Raw genomic sequence first — 22,068 nt, 5'->3', positions numbered from 1 at the left:
CAATCTTTCATGTTGCAACTTCAGAACTGAAATGAACAGAAATAACCTGACAAGTCCTCCTGTTATTAGTGAGGCTACAATTCATTTCAATAGCCAGCTCAGGAAACGGTATTCCTAAACTAAATGGGAATGCAGATACTTCCAGAAGTGACTTTTTCACAGGATTCAAAGGAAAATTGAAACCTATTACTTTCTTTTAGGCAAGAACAGATACCTTTCCCACCGGAAGTGAGCAGTTTACTGAGGGAAGTTGTCCACCTGAAATTCTAGAATATCTTGCTGCAGAGAAACAGAAAGAACTGTCAGTTTTGCTGCTGGAACTGAAAGAAGCCCAAGAAGAAATAAATTTTCTGAAAAGGCAGCTCAAGGGCCCGAATGATCTAACTTATACAGGTAACCAAACAGGAAAAGCAGCTGACCAGCCAGAAGGTAATTCCCAGACACAGTTTCTTGAGAGGGAAGAACAGAAGGCTTCACATACACAAAATGAGTTTGGCAGTTGCTCATTACTGAGAGAAATAGAAATTGGTGTGCTTCAGGAAAACACAATTGGTCTTCAAGAAGTGCCCCAGGGGAGTACTGTCCCCTGCAGAGAGGAGAATGAGGCAATGCAGGATTCTACAGCAGATCCAGAGCCTGGCATCTCTCAGTCTGAAGAACTGTTCAGGTTGCAAAGACAGATTAGTGAACTGCAAATAATTCTGCAGAAATCAGAAGAATCCTATAAGAAAGATCGAGGAGAAAAAGATACAGAAATAAACAGGCTAAACCAGTTGGCTGAGGAATACAGAAAAAAAATAGAGGAGTCTGACAGTGCATTTTGTGTTTTGACTGAAGAACGAGATCAGCTCCTGTGTCAGATGAAGGAACTTTCTACCATAGCAGAACTAAAAGAGCAAGTGAGGAAACTTGAGGACAATCTAGCTCTTTCAGAAAAGCAGAGGCTGTCAGACAGTCAAAGCAGTCTTCTCAGAGAACAAATCCAGAGCCTTAGAAATGAATTCAAATCTAAGGAGATAAAAATTGAAGCTTTGCAAAATGACCTGGATGAAGCACAGCTTCAGCTTTCTGACCAGGACATGCAACTAAAAGATCTGAGAAGCCAGATTGAGAGGAAGGAATGCGAAGTACTTGATCTAGAACAGCTTTTGAGGAAGAGTACAGCTGAGGTAAAAGAACTTTACCAAAACTTAGCCTCAAAGGGGGAAGAAGCATCAAGCCTGAAACAGCTTGTTGCTGAACATACCAGGTCTATAGAGAACCTGCAAAAAACCTTGCTGGAGAAGGACCAACAGATGACGGAGATCAGTGTTAGCATGTCTGAGAAAATGGTTCTGCTGAATGAAGAGAAATTTTCTCTAGCAAATGAGCTGAAGAGTCTGAAAGAGCAAACAAGTCTATTACTAAAGCATCAGGAAGAAAAAGACCAAAACATAGAAGCAAAAGATACGTATCTGATTTGTGGGGTAGCTGAGCACCAGTATGAGACAGAGGCAGCGTGTAAAGACACTGAGTTGTTAGTAAATAAAGTTGAACTTCTGAAAAAAGAAAATGAGCAAGTAAAGCGGAAGCTGCAAGCAGCACTTGCTAACCGGAAGGAGCTTCTGAAGAAGGTTAGCAAACTGGAGAATGAATTACTACAGTTGCAAAGAGAACATGAATCAGAACCCTCAGTGGCTCAAGCAGCTGAAGGGGAAGAAAGTTCAACAAGCATGATAAGCAGAGAAGTGAATCTTGAAAGCCAGCCCAGTGAAGAGTATCTAATTCAGCTGCTTTCTGAAAAGGAATCTGAGCTGCAGAGCATCCGGAAGGACCTGCAAGATAAAGAAACAACTGAAGCACAGTTACAGGCAATGATTGAGGAGATGAGGCAAAGGTTGCAAGGTAGGACAGATATTGTTCCAGTTAAAGATGGAATCATGGGGAGTCAGACAATTGCTGACAGAGTTGTTGAAACCAATAAAAGCCCAAAAGACAATGAAGAAAATGAAAAACATACTTCAGAATTTATAAATCTTGAAGAAAACCAGAAGTCTGCTCTGAGAGAGAGAATTTCAGCTCTTGAACAAGAAAAAGAACAACTTCAAAAAAAACTTCAGGAAGCTCTGGCATCTCGCAAAGACACTATAAAAAAAGCTCAAGAAAAAGACAGGCATCACAGGGAACAGCTGAAACAGCAGAAAGACGATTACAACATCCTACAAGAACAATTTGATAAGCAAAGCAGAGAGAAGGAAAGCATCCAAGCTCAGCTCAGACAGCTCCAAGAACAGAAAGGATCAAGAGAGAATATCGTTTTAAATCCAGGAGTGTTGGAGTCTTCATGCACAGAAGCAGAAAATACAACAAATAACAAGCTTGTACAAGTTGCAGGTGTTTCTGGGGAAGAGGAAAAACTTGAAAAATTGTGGGTGAAGAAGGAGGAATTGGAATATAATCTTAGCCATGTGCAAAGTGAACTTGCTTGCAAATCAGAATTAGTCTTTCATTTGCAAGAACAGACAGCACAGTTGTTTCTGGAGATAGAAAGGCTGAAGAGAACCTCTGACCAAGCTGAGGCTAAAGCAGCAAATCTTCAGGCAGAACTGGAGGAGAGTCGAGCAAACATTTCTAGAGAGGGCAGTCTGGAAGACCTGAAAGCACTTACACACCAAAAGGATGAAGAAATTGAATTTCTTAACTTGCAGTTAAGGGAGAAAAGTGAGGCTCTCAGTCATGTGCAGACACAGTTGCTGGAAAAAGAGGATTCAGTCAAGAGACTATGTAGTCAATTGGAAACTCAAGCTCAGGTACATGAGGAACAAAGCAAGCGACTGCAAAGAGAGTTACTTGAAATTCAGGAGAAGCAAGATGCCGGTGCAGAAGCAGCTAAACAGAAGAATCAAATGCAGAGAAAGTTGCAAGCTGCGCTTATCTCTAGAAAAGAGGCACTAAAGGAGAGCAGATCTCTGAAAGAGGAGCTGGCTAATGCAAAAACTACTATTGAAAATCTTTGTGTCAAGTTGACAAATATGGAAAGCCAAATATGTGGCCATGTTAAAGAAAGAGATACTTTGACAGAAAAATTAGCTGGCCTCACTGAACAGCGAGAAAAACTTATTGCAGAAGTTGAAAAAGTACTTACAGAAAATCAGAATCTTGATGGATGCTGTAAAAACCTGACATTTACTCTGGATAAAGTTGTTTTAGAGAAGGAGCAGCTGGAGAAGGAAATGGGATCCTTGAAATGCTTTCAAGCTGCTGAGAATTCTGAGTGGCATGAGAAATACAGGGAGCTGCAGAAAGAATATGAAACTCTCCTGCAGTCCTATGAGAATGTGAGTAATGAGGCTGAGCGGATTCAGCGTGTTTTGGAAACTGTTAGGCAGGAAAAACAGGAAATTTTCATTAAGTTGAAAAGTGTTGAAGCAAAAAAAGAAGAAACAGATAAGCAGCTACAGGAAGCTGGACAGGAAATTGATGGAATGAAGGAGAAAATGAGGAAATTTGCAAAATCAAAGCAGCAAAAGATCCTGGAACTAGAGGAGGAGAATGAGAAGCTTAGAGCAGAGATGCATTTTACAGATGGAGAGCCACACATGACTGTAGATGTCATTACAAATTCTAACCTGAAAGAAGATATGGAGAGTTCTAGGAGGGATCACCAGTCTCTTTCTACTCAGCTTGAGACAGTAATGGCTGAAAAGAAGTCTCTTAATCAAGAGATCACAGACTTAAAGCGTCACTTGGAGTTAGCAGAATCTAAGCTGAAGGAAAGCAGAGAACTGGTAGACAAGTATGTTTCTCAGAAGACAATAGAGGAAGAAACAAATGAGGCAGTTGTCACAGCACCACCAATAGAGAGGACTGAAAATCAAGTGGATGTAAGTTTTAGACCAGAGTCTTCTACTGCAGAGCTGGAACAAAATGCATTTGGAGGTAGTAGTCCTCGTGAAGATCTTGGTACCTACATACAGCAGATAGCTGAGCTCACAAAGCGAATCACAGAACTAGAAGATAATAGGAAGGCTTCAGAACAACAGCTGGATGACATCCACATGTGTGCTGAGACTTTAGCAGGTGAGAAAAGGGCTTTAGAGACCCAGATGGAAGAGAAAGTCCATGAATTGAATTCTCTTCAGGACACAGTTGCAAAGATGGAACAAACAGTCCAAAAAACCAAAGAGGACCTCATCAAGATGACAGAATTGAAGGACACACTAGAGGCTGAGAAGGATGATTTGGAAGAAAGGCTCATGAATCAGCTGGCAGAACTTAATGGGAGTATTGGAAACTATCAGCAGGATGCAAAAGACTTGCAGATCAAAAATGAGCAACTGCATCATGAGCTTCAGGGTTTGCAGAGAATGATGCATGAACTGGAGGAGGAGAAATGTCAGATGGCAAAGGAGAACAGTAAAGCAAGTTCAGAAAAGCAAAAGGAATTTGTAGAAAAGCTAAAATGCAGTTGGAGGGGAGACAGCAGCACGTATGTAAGGGACCTTCAGGAACTGCTGAAACAGAAACAGCAGGAGATTAAGCAGCTGCAGAAGGACTGTATTAAAAGCCAAGAAAAGAACAGTAGCTTAGAAAGAACTGTTAAAGCTCTGGAATTTCTGCAGAGTGAGTCTCAGAAAGAGATAGAAGCAGCCAAAGAGACTTTAGCTAAAGCAGTTGAAGACACCAAGAAAGCCCAGGCAGAACTTGCTGTCTGCAGAGTAGTACTGGATGACACCCAGAGTGAGGCAGCAAGGGTTCTAGCAGAGAGTGCCAAAGTGAAAGAAGAGTTGCAGACAAACAAGGAGAATATTAAAAATCAAATGAAGAAAAAAGATGAAGACTTTGAGAGAAGACTGGAGCAGGAAAAAGACAACCACTCAAAGGAAGTTAAAAGCATGGAAGAAAAGCTGGCAGCTTTGCAGAGGGAGAAAAGCTACCTGGAAATGACTGTTGGTGATCTTCAAAACTCCTTGAAGACAAAGGATCAAGAAGCCAAGCAGCTGGAAGGCAACCTAAACAAAGCACTAGCCCAGCTTGCAGCCTTCACCAGGAGCATGTCTTCCCTTCAGGATGACAGGGATAGAGTAATAGATGAATCAAAAACATGGGAGAAGAAATTCACTGAAACAATTCAAAAGAAGGAGGAAGAAATACGTTCAAAAGAGGAAATCTGTGTTGCTCTAAAGGACCAAATGAAGCAGATGACCTTACATGTGGAAGAACTTCAGACTCATATATCCAGGTAAAGAAAGTGATAATTACTCAGCTAGTATTCTTGTATTTCCTTTTGACAAGGCAGCAACCACAGGTGGGGTGGGAATAGCCTTGCCTTTTGCAGTATACCAGAAAGAATCTGGAGTGTGTAAATATGCTAAAAGTGATACATGATTGGCAAAACTAATGAATGCCTAAGATGGTGAGCACATTTAATTTTCCTGCTAAAGCCATAAACATAAAGCTTATCTCCTGGATCACTTATGTTTGGATGGAAAAGAGGTTTGGAGTTATGTCGTAGGGAGTTACTATGTATTTGTTGTCTGCACAAGGATAAAGGGAATACCTATGTTAAATCTGTTCTCTATGACAAGCAGCAGCCATCCAAATACCATCTGGAGCCTTTATTAATCTCAAATTGGAAATAGATTCTTTTGTGTAGTTGTTGCAGTCAGAGGTTAAACTTGGCAGGTCAAGAGAGGATTGGGATACATAATTACAGTTTAATCCCAAAGTAGATTTTGACGGGAAAATGTGCATCTGGGAATTTCAAAAACTCAAAACCTTAACTGTTCTTACATGAGTAAAATTGTTCTATAAAGTTTGTGATCAAAATACTATATGTTTGCATGCTGGACCATGAAATGAACATCAAGCATATGACAACAGTGATTTCATTGAAATTTGTTTATTTGTTAGCTGCAATGGATGACAGAAAATAATTTTAATGAGAAGGAGGTGGTAACATTCAGTGCTTAACCTCCTCCGTTTCTCCAATATTGACATTAAGATTTATCTCACTGGACCACTTCTAAAACATATTCCCCTAGCATTACCCCTTTCAGACGTTACTGCAGTCATAACTGGGAAGGATGCCTTGAGTTTCAAGCTGGGGGAAAACGAATCACCTAGATGTTGCCAGCTTGCTTGCTTAAAGTAGAACTAGTTTTGTGGCTTTTCTAAATCAGTATAATCAATGAAAATTTACCGTGGTTTTGGATACTGAGGTATTTTATTGATTTGCAACTTTCTCATCTTTGTTTGTAGGCTGGAATGGAACAAGAAAGACTGGGAGTCTGAATCCAGGAAGGAGATTCAGCATCATCAAAAAACATGTGAAATGTTAGAGGAGGAAAAAAAGGAGCTTTTGACTCGGCTTGAAGGGTCTCAAAAACTGTACAGCAAGTCTCAAAATGAACAGCAAAAACTGGAGTCAGAAATCAGTAGCCTAAGAGATCAGCTTGCTGACTTACAGAATTCCTTCACCAAATGTGAATCAGTCAGAGAAGAGCTGGGGAGCATGGTCAAGCAACAAGAGACCAGTATCCAGAATTTCAAATTCACCTGTGAACAGCTTGAGGGTGATCTGCAAGCTTCCAAGGATCTAACCAATAAGCTACATGAAGAAATTAGTGCCAAAGATCAAAAGATCATTAGCTTGCTGTCTGCCAAGGAGGAAGCAGTTATGGCTGCTCTCTCTGAATTACAGCAGCTACATTCTGAAGAAATTAATGAGTTGGAGAATAGACTAAGTAAGGAGGAAGAAGATAAAAAAACCCTGGAGAATGAGAAGAACAAATTTCTTGACAAACTTGACTCTCTCACTGAAAAGATGAAAATAAGCAGAGAAGAAAGTAAGCAGCAGAAGGCACAACTGGACTCTTTCACTAAGTCCATGTTATCTTTACAAGATGACAGAGACCGCATTCTGAGAGACTACAAGCAACTTGAGGAACGTCATCTTACTATAATCTTGGAAAAAGACCAGCTAATTCAAGAGGCGGCTGCTGAAAACAATAAGCTTAAGGAAGAAATCAGAAGTTTTCATAGCCGGATGGATGACCTAAACTCTGAGAATGCCAAGCTGAATGCAGAATTGGTGAGGTATAGAGAAGACCTGAACCAAGTGATTTCAATAAAGGACTCCCAACAGAAACAACTTCTCAAAACACAGCTTCAGCGGAGCCAGACTCTGGAAAAGGAGAAGGCAGTCATAGAGATACAGCTGAAAGAGTCTGAACATACTCAGGATGATCTCAGGAAGTGCATGGAAACTTTAAGAGAGGATAAAGTCAGTATGTTGCAAGAGATTGAAACCCTTACATCTTCTCTGTCTCAGGCGCAGAATGAGGTGACAGCATTACGTGAGGGTAGTGCTATCATGGAGTATCAAGCACAACTGAAGGTCCGAGCAGAAGAGGCAGAGGAGCTGAGTCATAAGCTTTCCCTCTCTCATAAAAGGATAACAGAACTTGAGGCAGAACTAGTATCTGTTCAAAGGGATGCAGCCAAGAAAGTGGGAGAGGCTGAGGACAGGCTTTGGAAGGAATTGAAGCACCTGCATCATGATGCAGGGATAATGAGGAATGAAACAGAAACAGCAGAAGAGAGAGTAGCAGAGTTGGCACGGGATTTGATGGAAATGGAACAGAAACTTCTTGCGGTCACAGATGAAAACAAAGATCTCAGAGCTCAAATTCAGTCTTTTGGGAAGTCCATGAGCTCTCTTCAGGATAGCCGGGACCAGGCCAATGAAGAGCTTCATATTTTGAAACAGAAATACTCTGCAGATTTAGAGGAGCAAAAGATTCTAGTGCAAAATCTTCAGAAAGAGGTGGTTGAGCTACAAGAGGAGCAGCATTTCACTGCCAGGGACCGAGATACAGCAAGGTCTGAGCTGGCAGAACTGCAGAAAGCCACTGATGAAAGAGGTCTTTTGGCTGAGATTGAGAAACTTAATCAGAAGCTCAGCATGAAAGATGATGAGCTCCTCCATTTGTCTTCAGAACTGGAAAGCTCTTCCAACCAAGTCAGATCTTTCTCCAAGGCTATGGCAAGCCTGCAAAATGAGCGAGACCATCTGCTGAATGAATTGAAAACACGTAAGATTGAAGAAGCAAAGCAAAAAGCAGAAGGGAGCACTTCCACCACTCTTTCAGAAGTGCAGAGTCTTAAGAAGGCACTGTCCTCCTTGCAGAATGACAGAGACAGAGTAGTAAGTCCTTGTTCTCACTTCTTGCTCTTACTTAAAGACCCATAGGAGATTTGGATCTTTGGATCTTAAAATTTAGCACACTTAGATTGCATATTTGCAGTGTGAAACACAGATACTTGTTTTCACAGTCATAAAATAATTGAGGTTGGAAGGGACTTCTAGAGATCTTCTATTCCACTGTCCTGCTCAAAACAAGGTTAACTGGAATAGGTTGCTCAAGACAGCATAGAGTCAGATTTTGAATATCTCCATTTGTGGACATTCTATAACTTCTCTGTGCACCGTTTTTTTCATGTATCTGGAAGTGGTTTCTGGAATTAGTTGCTACATCACCTTCCCAGGGGTGGAGATGAGGCTCACCAGCCTGCAGTTCTTCAATTCCTCCTTCTTGCCCTTCTTGTAGGTAGGGATGACATTTGCTTTCCTCCAGTCTTCAGGAACTTCTCTCAGGCACTGTGACCTGCCAAAGGGAATTGAGTTGCCTCACTATGTCAGATTCTTTTTGTTAATGTATGTGTTATGGTTTAACTCCAGCTGGTACCTCAGCACCAGCAGCCATTCACTCACCCCGGGGCTGGCTGGGGAGGAGAATCAGGAGAATGTAAAATGTGCAGGCTAAGATGAGAACAGTTTAATAACTAAAGTACAATATACTCCTACTGCTGCTACTAATGACGATAATGACAAGGGAAATAACAAGGGGAGAGAATATAAAACTAGAAAAGGGAAGGAAAAAAAAACCCACAACTGGCAGTGATGCACAATACAATTGCTCAGCAGCTGCTGACAAATACCCAGCCTGGCACAAGCAGCGATTGGTCCCTTCTGAGTAACTCCCCCTGGTTTCTGCCCCGAGCATGACATGCTTTGGTATGGAATACGCCTTGGCCGAAACCAGGACAGGATGTTAAATCTCATTAACAATAGAATTCTTTGAAGATTTAGGGGTTGGTTTTGTTTTTTCCTGAACAGTTTTTAGTAGAGTGCTGTAATCACTGATTCAATGTCTAGTTTCTCTGTCATCTGAGTGTGACTTCTCTTTCTCCAGCTGCCAAAGTGAGAAATACTCTTAAATACTTATAATCCTAGCTGCTTGCTCAGTTGTCACACTCTGATATTTCCCTTTAATTATTTTTTTATATTTACCTTTAAAGGTAAGAGAGTTGAAGAATCTGCAGCAGCAATATATCCTGGTTGGGGTAGAATCAGCTGAAAATTCTCGCTTAAAAGCACAACTGCAGGAATACCAGCAAGAGGCAGATAAACAGCATTGTCTCCAAGAACAGCTGAAGCAAGAAAGTGTTTCCTACCAGCAGGAGATCCATCAGCTTAGGTGAGAGTTGTCTGATCACTGCCTCAGAGATGCAAATAAGCCATTTCTTTCGCTCCAAGAGCAATTGTGGGCAGAAGGCAAAGTAAGCATTGAGAACCTCAGTTTGCCTGTGTCATCTGTCACTAAACCACTGTCATGTTCCGGATTCGGCACGTATTTATGTGTTTTCCTTGTTCAGCTTTTGCCTCAGTCTTAGGGTGAAGAATTACAGCCCAATGTACTGGAAGGAAATGCCTGTGAGAAATAGATCAATGATCTTTTAATTTTTATTTTCTTCATCCAGTGGTGGCCAATATCATCTGTTTGAGAGGAAACTTGGGCTGTTTCTTGTATTGGAGCTTATGTATATAATTACAAAACTCTCCAACTGATAATGAACACCATTTATTATCCCACTGATACCATTGATAAGAAAATGGTCATTTTTTATGACTGTCTAATCCTTTGTTTCACTTGTTTTATGTTTTCTATTTTTAAAAATGTCTGTAATTCAAGTCTAGTAAATTGTCATCTCTGGCTGGACTAAAACTAGTTAGACAAATATGCTGTATTCTAAAAACAGGAAAAAATTCCTTTTGGGTACTTCAGAGATCCATCTAAGAATGACTGAACCTGGAGTGAAAGGGGTGAGGGTTTTTTTTGTGGCAAGATACATGGCTTATTCTTGTTCAAAGCGATACAAAAACTTGTAGTGCACCCTCCCCCTGCCACTGATCTGACTCTCAAACTACACTTCAGACCTTGTGAAGTTTGAAGCAGCTTACAAATTTTAATTATCTTCTGATAAAAGGAGATTTATTTCCTGTCTAGCTTCTACAGTGTAAATAAGCTAAGGCATCAAGCTTGCATACTGAGATCCATGCTATGGTCCTGGTGTGTATCTGACTGAAGCAGCGATAATGATATAATGACAAGTGGCATTGCCAGTGACCTGCTTCACAAAGCTGTCTTTGCAGGAAGATCAAAACAGTGTCCAGGAATACTGAAAGTGTGAGCGTTGAGCAGTCTGTTGAGCAAATACAGAATACTTCTCTAAACCTGCTTTTAAGGTTCCTGTGCTTAAGTGGGTTGTTTTGGTTTGGTTTAGTTGTAAAACTTCTTTTCTGGCATGGGGTGATCATAGGAAATAGAATCAAATCAATACCTGGATATCGTAAGTGATACTTGTAACTTCCTGGTGATTTTCTTTTGTGTTGTATTGGGCAGGCAGGAGAAAACTACCTGGGAAAAGCAGAACAGCAGCATAAAGGAGCAGTACCTGATGGTCATAGCAGAAAAAGACAAGCAACTGAGCCATTTACAAAGAATTATGCAAGAAATGGGACTGCCCCTCAACAAGTCTCAAGTTGTAGAGGAGCAGTACCAAACAAAGGTGGGTGGAAATACATAGACCCTTCATTGCATCAAAATGTAAAGCTTGAAATTCAGCCAAAGTAGTGTGTGTTGCTTGTATTCAGCTCGTACAGACCACAGTATTGGATTTTGTTATGTGGCCTTAAAGGACTATCACAACATTGCGACTTGAATAATTGAGAACCTTTAGAAAACTGGCATACGCTTATGTGCTCTTCCCTTAGCTCATGGTTCCTAATGTTTCAAGAGAGTAGGAGAGACAGGGCTTCCTAGACACCTTAGGTTCTTCTCAGCAGTATGGAATTCTCAGGTCTTTCTGGCTATTTTAGAATCACCTCTTGCACTGTGTTTGAAACTAACATCTTCTGGTTTGGTTCTCCTTTCAATGTCACTTTCTAATTTGTAAGTTTACTATTGCATTTTTAGTGCTTTTTTTACTGTGATGGATATCCACAATCCTGGCTTAAGCCCAGAGAGGCTGAAGATTGAACATTGCACTTCCTGCCTTCTTTCCCCTGTATCACAGTGCTAAAAGTTCAGTGTAGTATGCTGAGTATTTTGCTTGGTCTGGGGAAGGGCACTTGCCTGCCGCATGTACAATAATACCATTATCTTATGAGCAAGGAAAGAACTCTCCTGCCCAAATCTGTAATGTTCCAGTTAGAAGCTTTTATGTCAGTGGGGGGAAAGAGGAAATCCTCCCTTATCCCTTTGACACACGTGTCTATATGCAAAGAAGAAACTGGAACAATTTGCATGTGATGCTTTCCAGGACAATGTGTTTGTGCTGGAACTTTTAGTCTGTGTTGAGTGAGAGCAGTGTGGACATTGCTTTGATTTTTTTGTTTGTTTTTCTTGTTCTCATTCAAATGCTTTTTTCCCCCCTTCCTGTATTGTAGACAGTTTTAAGACAACTTCTGAGAAGGATTGGCATGATTTAAGCCCAGCCAGCAACTAAGTTCTGTGCAGCCATTTGCACAATTCTTCCCTCTCACCCTCAGTCGGATGGGGAGGAGAATGAGATAAAAATGTAAAAACCCACAGGTTGAGATAAAACCAGTTTAATAATTGAAATAAAAAGCAAAATAACAATAATGATAGGAAATAAAAAAGAGAAAGGAAGGAATAAACAAGTGGTGCACAATACAATTACTCACCACCTGCTAACTGATGCCCAGCTCATTCCCAAGCAGTGACTGGCCCCTTCTGTCTAACTCCCACCAGTTTCTATACTGGGCATTATGAGCTGTGGTATGGAATATCCCTTTGGCTAGTTCAGGTCAGGTGTCCTGTCTCTGCTTCCTCCCGGCTTCTCATGCCCCTCCTCACTGGCAGAGCACGAGAGACTGAAAAGTCCTTGGCAATTGCCACTGAGCAACAACTAAACCATTGGTGTGTTACCAGTGTTATTCTCAGACTAGAGCCAAAATGCAGCACTGCACCAGCTACTAGGAAGAAAATTAACTCTACCCCAGCTGAAACCAGGCCAGAGACCCATCGTATGTGCAACTTCAGTGATCTTTCCTAATTGTTTGGATTTTCAGAGGGCTTTTAGGATATTTCTGTTTATTCCCCATTTGCTGTTTCACTTGAGCAGATAAAGTACCAGGAATAATGTTGGGCTTTGACCTTGGAATACTAAACAGAAAGGACGAATACAGGAGTGGGTTGCCATGTGTGCAGTATTGTTCTTTCCCTGGCAGATTTCTTCAGAAACTCTGAGAGGGGACTTCTCAAGCCTTGAAACAGAGACAAAACATCTCCAGGCCCAGTTAAATGACAGCCTGAAAGAACTGCACCAAAAAGAGCTCAGAATTCATCAGTTAAACAGCAAGGTACTGATTACATTTTATACGTACTTGCAGTCTGGGAATAAGGAGTTTGGGGAGGAAGGTAGGCTTGAATAGGGCTTGGGTAGCAGGAATGAATCTTTCTGTTCTTGTGGACATTTAGTGAAGTTACACAAAATCAGAAATATTAGTTGGAAGACACTTCTGGAGATGATCTAATACATCATTCTGATGCTCAAAGCAGCACTGTCACAAATATTAGATCAGGTCAGCCATGACTTTGCCTGGCTGCTTGCTGAAAAAATAGAGATTCCAGAAACACACTGGACCTTTGTCCAATACTACTGTACACTTCTAACACAAATATTTTTCTTAATGTTTATTCTGACTCTTCCGAGCAACAATCTGTGGCTGTGACCCCTTATAGTATTTTCTGCCACTATCAAGAAGTCGGCTTTTTCAGCTTTATGACTCCCTTTAATTTCATTGTAAGCTATTGTAAAACGACCCTTTAGCATGTTCTCTTTAGCAGGCTAAAGTAGCCCAGCTCTTACAGGCACCATCTGCTCTGATCTCTCGGTGATCTCAGCAGCCTTTTCCTTGGACTCCTTCCCATTTCTCTATCCATTTTAGAATCATTTAGTTTGGAAAAGACTTACGGAGACCAACCATTAACCTAACACTGCCAAATAACACCACTAAACCATGTCCCTCCATGCCACATCTACAGGTCTTTTAAATACCTCCAAGGATGGTGGCTCACCCACTACTCTGGGCAGGCTGTTCCAAAGCTTGACGACCCTTTTTTTGAAGAAATGTTTCCTAATATCCAGTCTGACTTCCCCTGGTGCAACTTGAGGCCATTTCACATTGTCCAATGACTTGTTACTTGAGAGAAGAGACTGACCCCCACCTCATTGCAACCTCCTTTCAGGTAGTTGTAGAGAGCAGTAAGGTCTCTCCTTAGCTTCCTTTTCTTCAGACGAATCAAATCCAGTTCCAGTCAGCTGCTCCTCATAAGACTTGTTCTCTAGACCCTTCACCAGCTTTGCTGCTCTTCTTTGGAGATGCTCCGACACCTCAATGTCCTTCCTGTAGTGAGGGACCCAAAACTGAACACAGGATTCAAGGTGCCACTCACCTAGTGCTGAGCACAAGGGGGCCTGCTGGGCACACAATTTCTAATATAAGCCAGGATGCTACTGGCCTTCTTGGCCACCAGGAAACAGCTGTCAGCTCATTCAGCACTGTCAGCCAGCCCCCCTGCGTCCTTTTCTGCCAGGAAGCTTTCCAGCCACTCTTCCGCAAGCCTGGAGTGCTGCATGGGGTTGTTGTGGCCTAAGTGCAGGACCTGGCACTTCATCTTGTTGAACCTCATACAGTTGGCCGCAGCCCATCAATCCAGTCTGTCGATGGCATAGATTTTTTATTCTTAAATAGTTGTTTAACCTTAAATAAAACCTGAACATGCTTTTTGACTTCCTGGAGGGAAGGGATGCCATCCAGAGGGACCTGGACAGGCTGGAGAGGTGGGCCAATGCAAATCTTATGAAGTTCCACAAGACAATGTGCAAGGTCCTACAGCTGGGTTGAGGCAATCCCAAGGACAAATACAGGCTGGGTGGAGAATGCATTGAGAGCAGCCCTGATGAGAAGGATTTGGGGGTGTTGGTTAATGAGAAACTGAACATGAGCTGGCTTCAGTGTGCACACACAGCCCAGAAACCACCTGTGTGCTGGGCTGCATCACCAGCAGCGTGACCAGCAGGTCAAAGGAGGTGATCCTGCCCCTCTACTCTGCTCTCATGAGGCCCCAGTTGGAGTATTGTGTGCAGTTCTGGTGTAAAAAGGACATGGAGCTGTTGGAGCAAGTCCAGACGAGGCCACGAGAGCTGGAGCACCTCCCATATGAAGACAGGCTGAGAAAATTGAGGCATTCAGCCTGGAGAAGAGAAGGCTGCGTGGAGACCTCAGAGCAGCTTCCAGTATCTGAAAGGGGCCTAAAGCAACTCTTCATCAGGGACTGTAGTGATAGGAAAAGGGGTAATAGGTTTAAACTTAGGGGAGATTTATATAGGATGTAAGGAAGAAATTCTTTATTGTGAGAGTGGTGAGGGACTGGAACAGTTTGCCCAAGGAAGTTTTGATTGCTCCATCCAGTGTTCTTGGATGGTGCTTTGAGCAACCTGGTCTAGTGTGAGGTGTTCCTGCCCATGTCAGGTTGTTGGAACTACATGTTCTTAAGGTCCTTTCCAACCCAAATTATTCTATGATTCTATGAACCATATTCAGCCTAGAGGAGAATGAAGATTTCGGAAGAAAGGAAGGAGGAAAGAAAAGAATAAAGAAAGCTGTAGGAAGACATCTCCCCCATAGGTTGTCCCTTCAAGAAGAAAAGGGAAAAGATACAATTATTAGTAGTTCTGAGTAGATGATTCCCAAATTACAGAGGTCATGACCATGCTGAATACACATACCAGATTAGTTTCATGACTATTCTTTCTATCGTAAGCCAGTGTTACAGAGTACATCAAAATTATTATCTTAGCCTGGCCCCAAGGATAATAAACATCACCACAGAGGTGAGGTATCACATATGACAACCCTGAGAACAAATGCAACAACTCTGAGAGCAAATAAATCAACACTGTGACCAGTGATCTTAAACCAATACAGTGAATGCTTGTAACACATTTGTTTTTAACACTCTCCAGTCAGATCTGTTGTTATCTCAACCCTCATGCTCCATGTTAGTTGCCAGCTGGAGTTAAACCATGACAGTCCTTTCTGGCACCCAAGTACCATGCAGCAGCTCACATCCCCACCAGACCCCCACCTTATGGGGAGGAGAAGGGATCGGAAAAAAAAGTAAAACGTGGGTTGGGATGAGAATAGTTTAATAATTAAAATAAGGTATAATTTAATTCTACTACTATTAATAACAATAAAAAGGGAACTAACAGAGAGACAAAACAAAAAATCCCAAACAGTGATGCCCTGTACGGTTGCTCAGCACCTGCTGGCTGATACCCAGCCTGACCCGAGCAGCTATCAGCTCCTGACCAACTCCCCCTCGTTTCTATCCCAAGCATGACTTGCTGTGGTAAGGAATATCCTGTTCGCTAGTTTGGGTCAAGTGTTGTATCTCTGCTCCTTCCTGGCTTCTCATGCCCCTCCTCATTGACAGCATGAGAGTTTGAAAAGGCCTTGATCAGGGTAAGTGCTACTGAGCAACAACTAAAACACCCATGTGTGGTCAATATTATTCTTAGACAAAGCTGTCCAATTCCCACAATGAAATGGAAATCTCAGAATTTATCAATCTTCAGAGCTGCATTCAAGGAGAAAGTAAGAATATAAAATTATAATTTATTGATTATATTTCTGAAAGATTTAGGTGAGATTTAGGAAAGATTTATGTTATTCTGTATATTGTGTTGATGTTTTGAGACTCCTTTCTGGAAACCTTAACCACAAGCTACTGTTGGATATTATTACTCGTCTTTGGACCTTAGTAACATGCAGTGGGGCGGTTCCCATGTCCTCAATAGAATTCTTACCCTCACTTACACAAAGAACAATTTTGCTTTCACAGAAATATGAGTTCTTTACTCAGCAGTTGTGTCTTCTTCTCAGCTGTCTCAGGTCTTTGAGGAGAAAAATGCTCTCTCCCTCCAGTTGCGTGGTAGCAGTCGGCATATCTGTGAGAGCCATCAGCACTACAGTGAGGTTCTGAACCGCTGCTTGGTGCTTGAGAGGCAGCTCCAGGAGCTGCAGTCTGCGGACAAGGGCATGGTAAGGGTGGTCTTCTTGGTGCAAGGGAGGGGAAAGCTTGCTGCAAATGGCTTCACTAACTGCAGCATTGCAGCTACTTTCTATCCTCTTCATTCAGTGCTGTGTATCTGCCATACATTCTTGCTTTCTTTCAGGAGTTGTTTGCATCAGATGCTGCTCCAGGAGCACCTCAAGAAAAGAATGAGCCTCAGAGAGACAGTTACACACCAGAACTGCAGGAGTTGCAGCTGAGGTAAAGAACGCCTGAGAAAACAGGAGTGGGAGGTGTTAGTCCTGATAGAAGTCTTTGGACTAGTGATGAACATATTTCTGTTACTGCCTCAATGTTGGAAAAACCTGCTTCCACACTAGGGCCTTGTGGAAGTGGAGGAACTGTTATATGTTATATGACTGCTGTCATCAGTCATAGAATCATAGAATTGTTTGGGTTGGAAAAGACCTTAAGATCATCTAATTCCAACCCCCCCTGCCATATGCATGGACTCCTCATCCTAGACCATGTCGCCCAAGGCTCTGTCCATCCCTTTGGATGGATGAAAATGAAAAAATGAAGAGACAATATGCAGCAGCAATTTCTTTTGACCATTACCAGCCAAATGATCATCTTTGATTTGATGGGCTTGGTCTTCATTAACTGCTGAAGTATATCAGTGGTCCTGGTCTCAAGGCTGTTAGCCTGAGAGTGTCTGGAATTAAGACCTAGCACACGATTCCTAGTAACCTTCTGGAACTAAGATCTACTACATGATTACTCGTACCCTTTCAAAATAATTTTTAGGAGGTGGGGCTGTGGATGGCAGAGCCAAAGAACACCACCTTGATGTGACACAGAAGCTTCAAGAGATTTACCCTTCTCTCTTGCTTTCCAAATAATTTAAATTCCACTGTTCCCTGAAGCATTCAAGAAATGCGTAGATGAGGCCCTTAGTGACATGGGTTATTGGTGGCCTTGGCAGTCCTGGGGTAAAGGTTGGACTTGATGATCTTAAAGGTCTTTTCCAACCTCACTGATTCTATGATTTTATGAAATATATTAATAAAATATTATTAAGTCTTCTGTGAAATGGAAAGGAATTGGAGTCTGTTCACATCCTGCATAGATGAATATAATAGAAACAGAATGGTCTACAAATTAGTCCTTTTTTTGGTGTATGCTTGGTTATTTTCTAACAGGTTGTCTGAAACAGAACATTTACATAGCAGCACAAAGCAGGATATGAGGTATTTGGAGGAGCAGCTGGAGGAAGAACGGGACCGTCGTCTTGCTGTGGAGGAGGCGCTGTCTGCAGCACAGGATCAGATCAGGAGGTGAGGGAGCCTGGGGAAACAGGCAGTGTCACCATAGAAGTATGGTGATCCTAATCTGTGTTCGTTTAGCACAGCATTACATCCTACTGTTGAGTGTCACTGGGAGCATGGAAATGATTATACCATGTCTCTGACAGAATGGCTGAGGTTGGAAGGGGCCTCTGGAGGTCATTCTGTCCAATGCCCCTGCTCAAGCAGGGCTATCTAGTGTCAGTTGCCTGGGACCATGTCCAGATGGCTTCTTAGTATCTCCAAGGATGAAGACTTCATAATCATCCTGAGCAGCTTGTGCCAGTGCTCAGTCACCCTTACATTAAAAAAAAAAAGACGTGTTTCCTGATGTTCAGCCTATCCTTCTATTGTAGACAAAGAATGAGACAACTGGCTAGACATCAAGACAAATTCTGACTAGAGATGCCAGCTTTTTCAATGAATTAAATTACCTATTGGAAAATACAGTTTGGAGACTGGGAATCGGGTAAAGGCAAAAGAGGAGTTTTCATACTTCCAGGGGATCTGTCTCCTCAGTAAGCACCTGTGTGTCATGGGCAAAACGGTCTGGACTTGAAGAATGTCACTCAATTTTAATTATTGCTAATTAACATAAACTTTTAATTAATTTCAATATTGAGAAACAATTAAACACTTGGGAAAAACACTTTCCCCTCCCTGCCTTTCCCAAGCTCAACTCAGCCTAGGCGCCTTTCCCCTTTCTAGTGCCCCCTTGCTTGCACTGCACATTACACTCTGTCCCTTTTGTGAGGCAAAGGGCAGCATAGGAGGCTGGGATCAGCATGTAGTGACTTATCAATGCTGCTCCTTGTTTCTTACCCATTTCCTCCTTCCCAGTCGCTACCCTTTGTTAAATACATTTGAGCAGAAGCACCATATGCTCCTCTGGTTGTAGTTTTGGCCACAGTAAGGCATCACACATTACCAAGCCAGCTGTGACTGGTGCAGGGCACTTCATGGCCTCCTGCCACACAGCTCTGCCTTGCAAAGCCTTGCCGTTTATACCTGAAACACATGTATCTCAGGTTACTTGACAGATGCCATTATACTCAGTAGAGAAAAGGAACCTGACCTACACTAGATGTTAGGATAAGGATGCAGTGAGGCACATAGCCTGTTTCTCTTCATTGACTCTAAAAGTGGGTTTTATCATATAACTTGATTGTAGGCACTTGTGCTGTGCAAGTTAAAATAAACCTCACTATTGGAGTCTTTTACGTGAAAGCAATGGCTTTCTTCTGACACATGCTTACTCAGAAGGAAAATGGTATGTGGAAGACTTCTAGGCCTCGGTTCCCTGGTGATCACTACATGACTCAGACAAGTGTAGCCTCTTCTAGCGTCAAAGTCTATGTAAGCCTCCTACAACTGGTTTCACTTCACTAATTAAAGCTAGCCTGAAGATTTGACAGTGCTGCTTCTACATTCCATCATTTAATAGTATCTTATCCATCTTGAATATCTGTTACTAAAAAATAGTTAGCTAGAACCGGCACTACTGGGACCAGAGCTGGTTTCCAAAATAATTTCATAAAATTAAAAATATATAGTTAAATCATCTGCCCTGGTTTCTTTCAAGTCACACACTATGAAATTTCACTTGGAGGCCCCCAGTAGAACACAGAAACCTCAGTTAAGTTAAAGAGCTTGAAATTTCTGAAAGACAAAAAAGTTAAAAACAAGCCAAACAGCACCAAAAGAGCAATGAGTTGAAATGACAGAATATAAATTAGGGAGAACTCTGCTGCCAGCAGCTGAGCTGTCCTACTGGAGAGGAATGGTAATCTGCACATCATGCAGATGGAAGTTTTACTCTTCTCTCTGACTAGAGTTATAACAATGGACACAGGAAGTGGCTGGCACTGAGGAAGCACAATATGCCTTCTCTGTCATGGTTTCACCAGTCTCCTGGTGGAGAAAGTAGGATTACCCAGTCCTTCTGCACAGCTTGAGCTCAGCAGGCACTACAGTAGTGCAAACAAAACCAGTTCTTGTCAAGTGAGGCCACAGATAGCTTGCAATTTTTGGTTTCTGTTTGAAGAAATACCTTCTTTCATGAGCTTGTCTGGAGTGCTGGTTTGGGATATCACAAGAAATTTATTCTCATTTCATGTTTTGTTTGTGCCAGGTTGCAGTCAAGTGAGTGGACATCTTCCTTAAGTTCTAGCGCTGATATGACTCCAAGTCAAGAGCACTCCTTGCTGATTGACTCCATGGATAATAATTACAGCAAAGTAAGAATTTACATCCACAGCTGTCAGTGATGTGAGCCCTGGCTGATGCAAGAAAGTGTGAACTGAAAACTCTGAACCTGTAGCAGCTAAACCCTTCTGTAGGCACATGTAAATCCTTAGGGTTTGTGTAGGTTTCTACTTGTCTTGCTCTGGTTTTCAAGCCAAAAACCACATACTGTTCTTATCATGGCTGTGCTACAGTCTGCATAAGCAGACTAAATTTCAGGGCTCACCAAAGTGTAGGCCAGCGTTGTCTGTGCCTAAAACATGGTCCTGTGTTCCTTGTAGAATATGCAAGGCCTCAGTGGTGAGCAGATAGGCAAAGTCTGTGCAAACAGTGTGCAATCATCTCATGCATAACAAATGTATGTGTTACTGGCCCTAGCATCTGTAATGTCTGGATAATCTGCCTTTTTTGTTTAGCAACCATCTCATATTTTTCTCACTCATGGTCTTTCAAACCTGCATCAGTCAACCTGGAAGCTGAAATGGGGAGCTGCTTTTTCACTGCTGGATGACAGCCTGGCAGTAACCTGTCCTGTTTTGCTAAAGATGAAGCCCTGCTGAAGAGTTTCCCTCTGGTCTCTCCAAGATTTGGGGATGATGCTTTCAAGAGCAGCATTAGCAGAATTATGACAAGAGCCATCCATAACTGGATGCTGTTCTGTGCTTGTGCTTGGGGTTTGTGACCAGAATAGACAGGTTTTTTTTTTTTCTACTGGAACTTTGCCAGTTGGTGTTACACTGACTCCTGGAAGAGCCCCTGTAGAATAAAGTCACTGTACAACAGCTGGTTCAACAGCTTCAGAAGTCCTTTCACTGCAAGTGTGATACAGCAAATAATAATTTTATTCTTTTAGGCCAGATTCCTAGTAGCTCGAGGCTCTAGCAGAGAAGTACCATTGATCCATTTGTTTATATTTCACTTGGAGGGCCTATAAATTCATAGGGACCAAATGTTAAAGGGAGATGTTCTGCATTCTGCTGCCTTTTCTCAAGCAGAATTGGAGAAAGCTGGTTCATGAGAAACCTGCAGAGAGCAGGAGAAGGGGAATATTTCACAGAGGATTTGCTCTAGAGGTCAAATCTGACAGTGGAACAGGTTTGGGAAGATTCATGCTCATTAACCTTCATGGTCTGGAGAGCTCTGGGTGAAGGCAGCTGGGGACATATTCATTCCTGGTACTGACTGGTCTCTCTTTTACTCTTCCAGACTCGGAATATCCTTGGACTACGACGCCTGTTACGCTCTCTCTTCCGTTCTCGGACGCACTTGCCTCTGCTAGCGGCCATGTATCTGCTTGCCCTCCATGTCCTTCTCTTCCTGTGCTTTACAGGCTACCTATGAACAGGAATAACAGTCTTTTCTGGAGCCACAGCCCTCCTTGTAATGAGGGCTTGCATTCTATATGGACACGGTAGCGCTTCACTTAACTGCCTTCTTTTTCCAAGTCAGCCCGTAAGGAGCAGCTGCAGCCAGCACCTTGTGCCTAGGTTGGTTGCTGTCCAAGTATGCAGCAGCCAGGGCTGATGCTTGGGATCTGTTTCCAGGACATATGCCATTCCTTCGGTGTTTTAAATGAGTGGTATGTTTTCTAAGCCAGGGTCCTCATGCTACAGGCTTCAAGGATAGCATTTCTTCCTGTACCTGGAGGTAGCACCACTCATTTTAGATAGTATTGTGCTGTGGTAGGAATAAGAAAAATATTCTTGAATTGCTGCAGTACTACAGCACTTCTAGGAACTGCAGAACCTTCCCGCTCTTAGACCGGTCAGTGAGTTGGGTTGGGGAAACCCTGCAGCTAGGTACAAGAAAGAGCAGCTTCTTCTCTTTCTTCCATCCCTTAGATTTGCTCCGTGGCTCAGTGCTGCTTAACAATGCACATCCTAAGGAAGTTGTGGACACTTTTAAGGAACATGAATTGAATTGCAAAATTGTGATTCCTGCTTAGTTGCATCTCCTGTTGAAAAAAGGCCAGAATTAGTATATCCAGACCTGCTGAGCGTTCCATTTAGAAGCAGTCATATGTCTGCCCTGACAAGCTTGTAAAATAA

At 42.3% G+C, this 22,068-nt stretch overlaps 1 protein-coding gene across 7 annotated transcripts in view; it reads left to right on the top strand.

Annotated features, from left to right (window-relative positions):
* The window catches only part of GOLGB1 (golgin B1), a 45,602-nt gene extending 23,534 nt beyond the window's left edge, over positions 1 to 22,068 (top strand). For all 7 annotated transcript variants that reach the window (XM_062625219.1, XM_062625218.1, XM_062625221.1 and 4 more), the window contains 10 exons: positions 201 to 5,221; positions 6,241 to 8,188; positions 9,343 to 9,521; positions 10,728 to 10,893; positions 12,578 to 12,709; positions 16,301 to 16,459; positions 16,594 to 16,691; positions 17,633 to 17,767; positions 19,908 to 20,013; positions 21,227 to 22,068. In XM_062625219.1, the coding sequence (XP_062481203.1) occupies positions 201 to 5,221; positions 6,241 to 8,188; positions 9,343 to 9,521; positions 10,728 to 10,893; positions 12,578 to 12,709; positions 16,301 to 16,459; positions 16,594 to 16,691; positions 17,633 to 17,767; positions 19,908 to 20,013; positions 21,227 to 21,361 (8,079 nt within the window). In that variant the 3' untranslated portion in view covers positions 21,362 to 22,068. The remainder of the gene's footprint in view (positions 1 to 200; positions 5,222 to 6,240; positions 8,189 to 9,342; positions 9,522 to 10,727; positions 10,894 to 12,577; positions 12,710 to 16,300; positions 16,460 to 16,593; positions 16,692 to 17,632; positions 17,768 to 19,907; positions 20,014 to 21,226) is intronic.

The sequence above is a fragment of the Pezoporus occidentalis genome, unplaced genomic scaffold, assembly GCF_034315485.1.
Source record: "Pezoporus occidentalis ecotype Australia unplaced genomic scaffold, CSIRO_AGI_Poc_V1 ctg279, whole genome shotgun sequence".
Lineage (NCBI taxonomy): Eukaryota > Metazoa > Chordata > Aves > Psittaciformes > Psittacidae > Pezoporus > Pezoporus occidentalis.
This window is presented reverse-complemented; position numbering and strand designations above follow the sequence as displayed.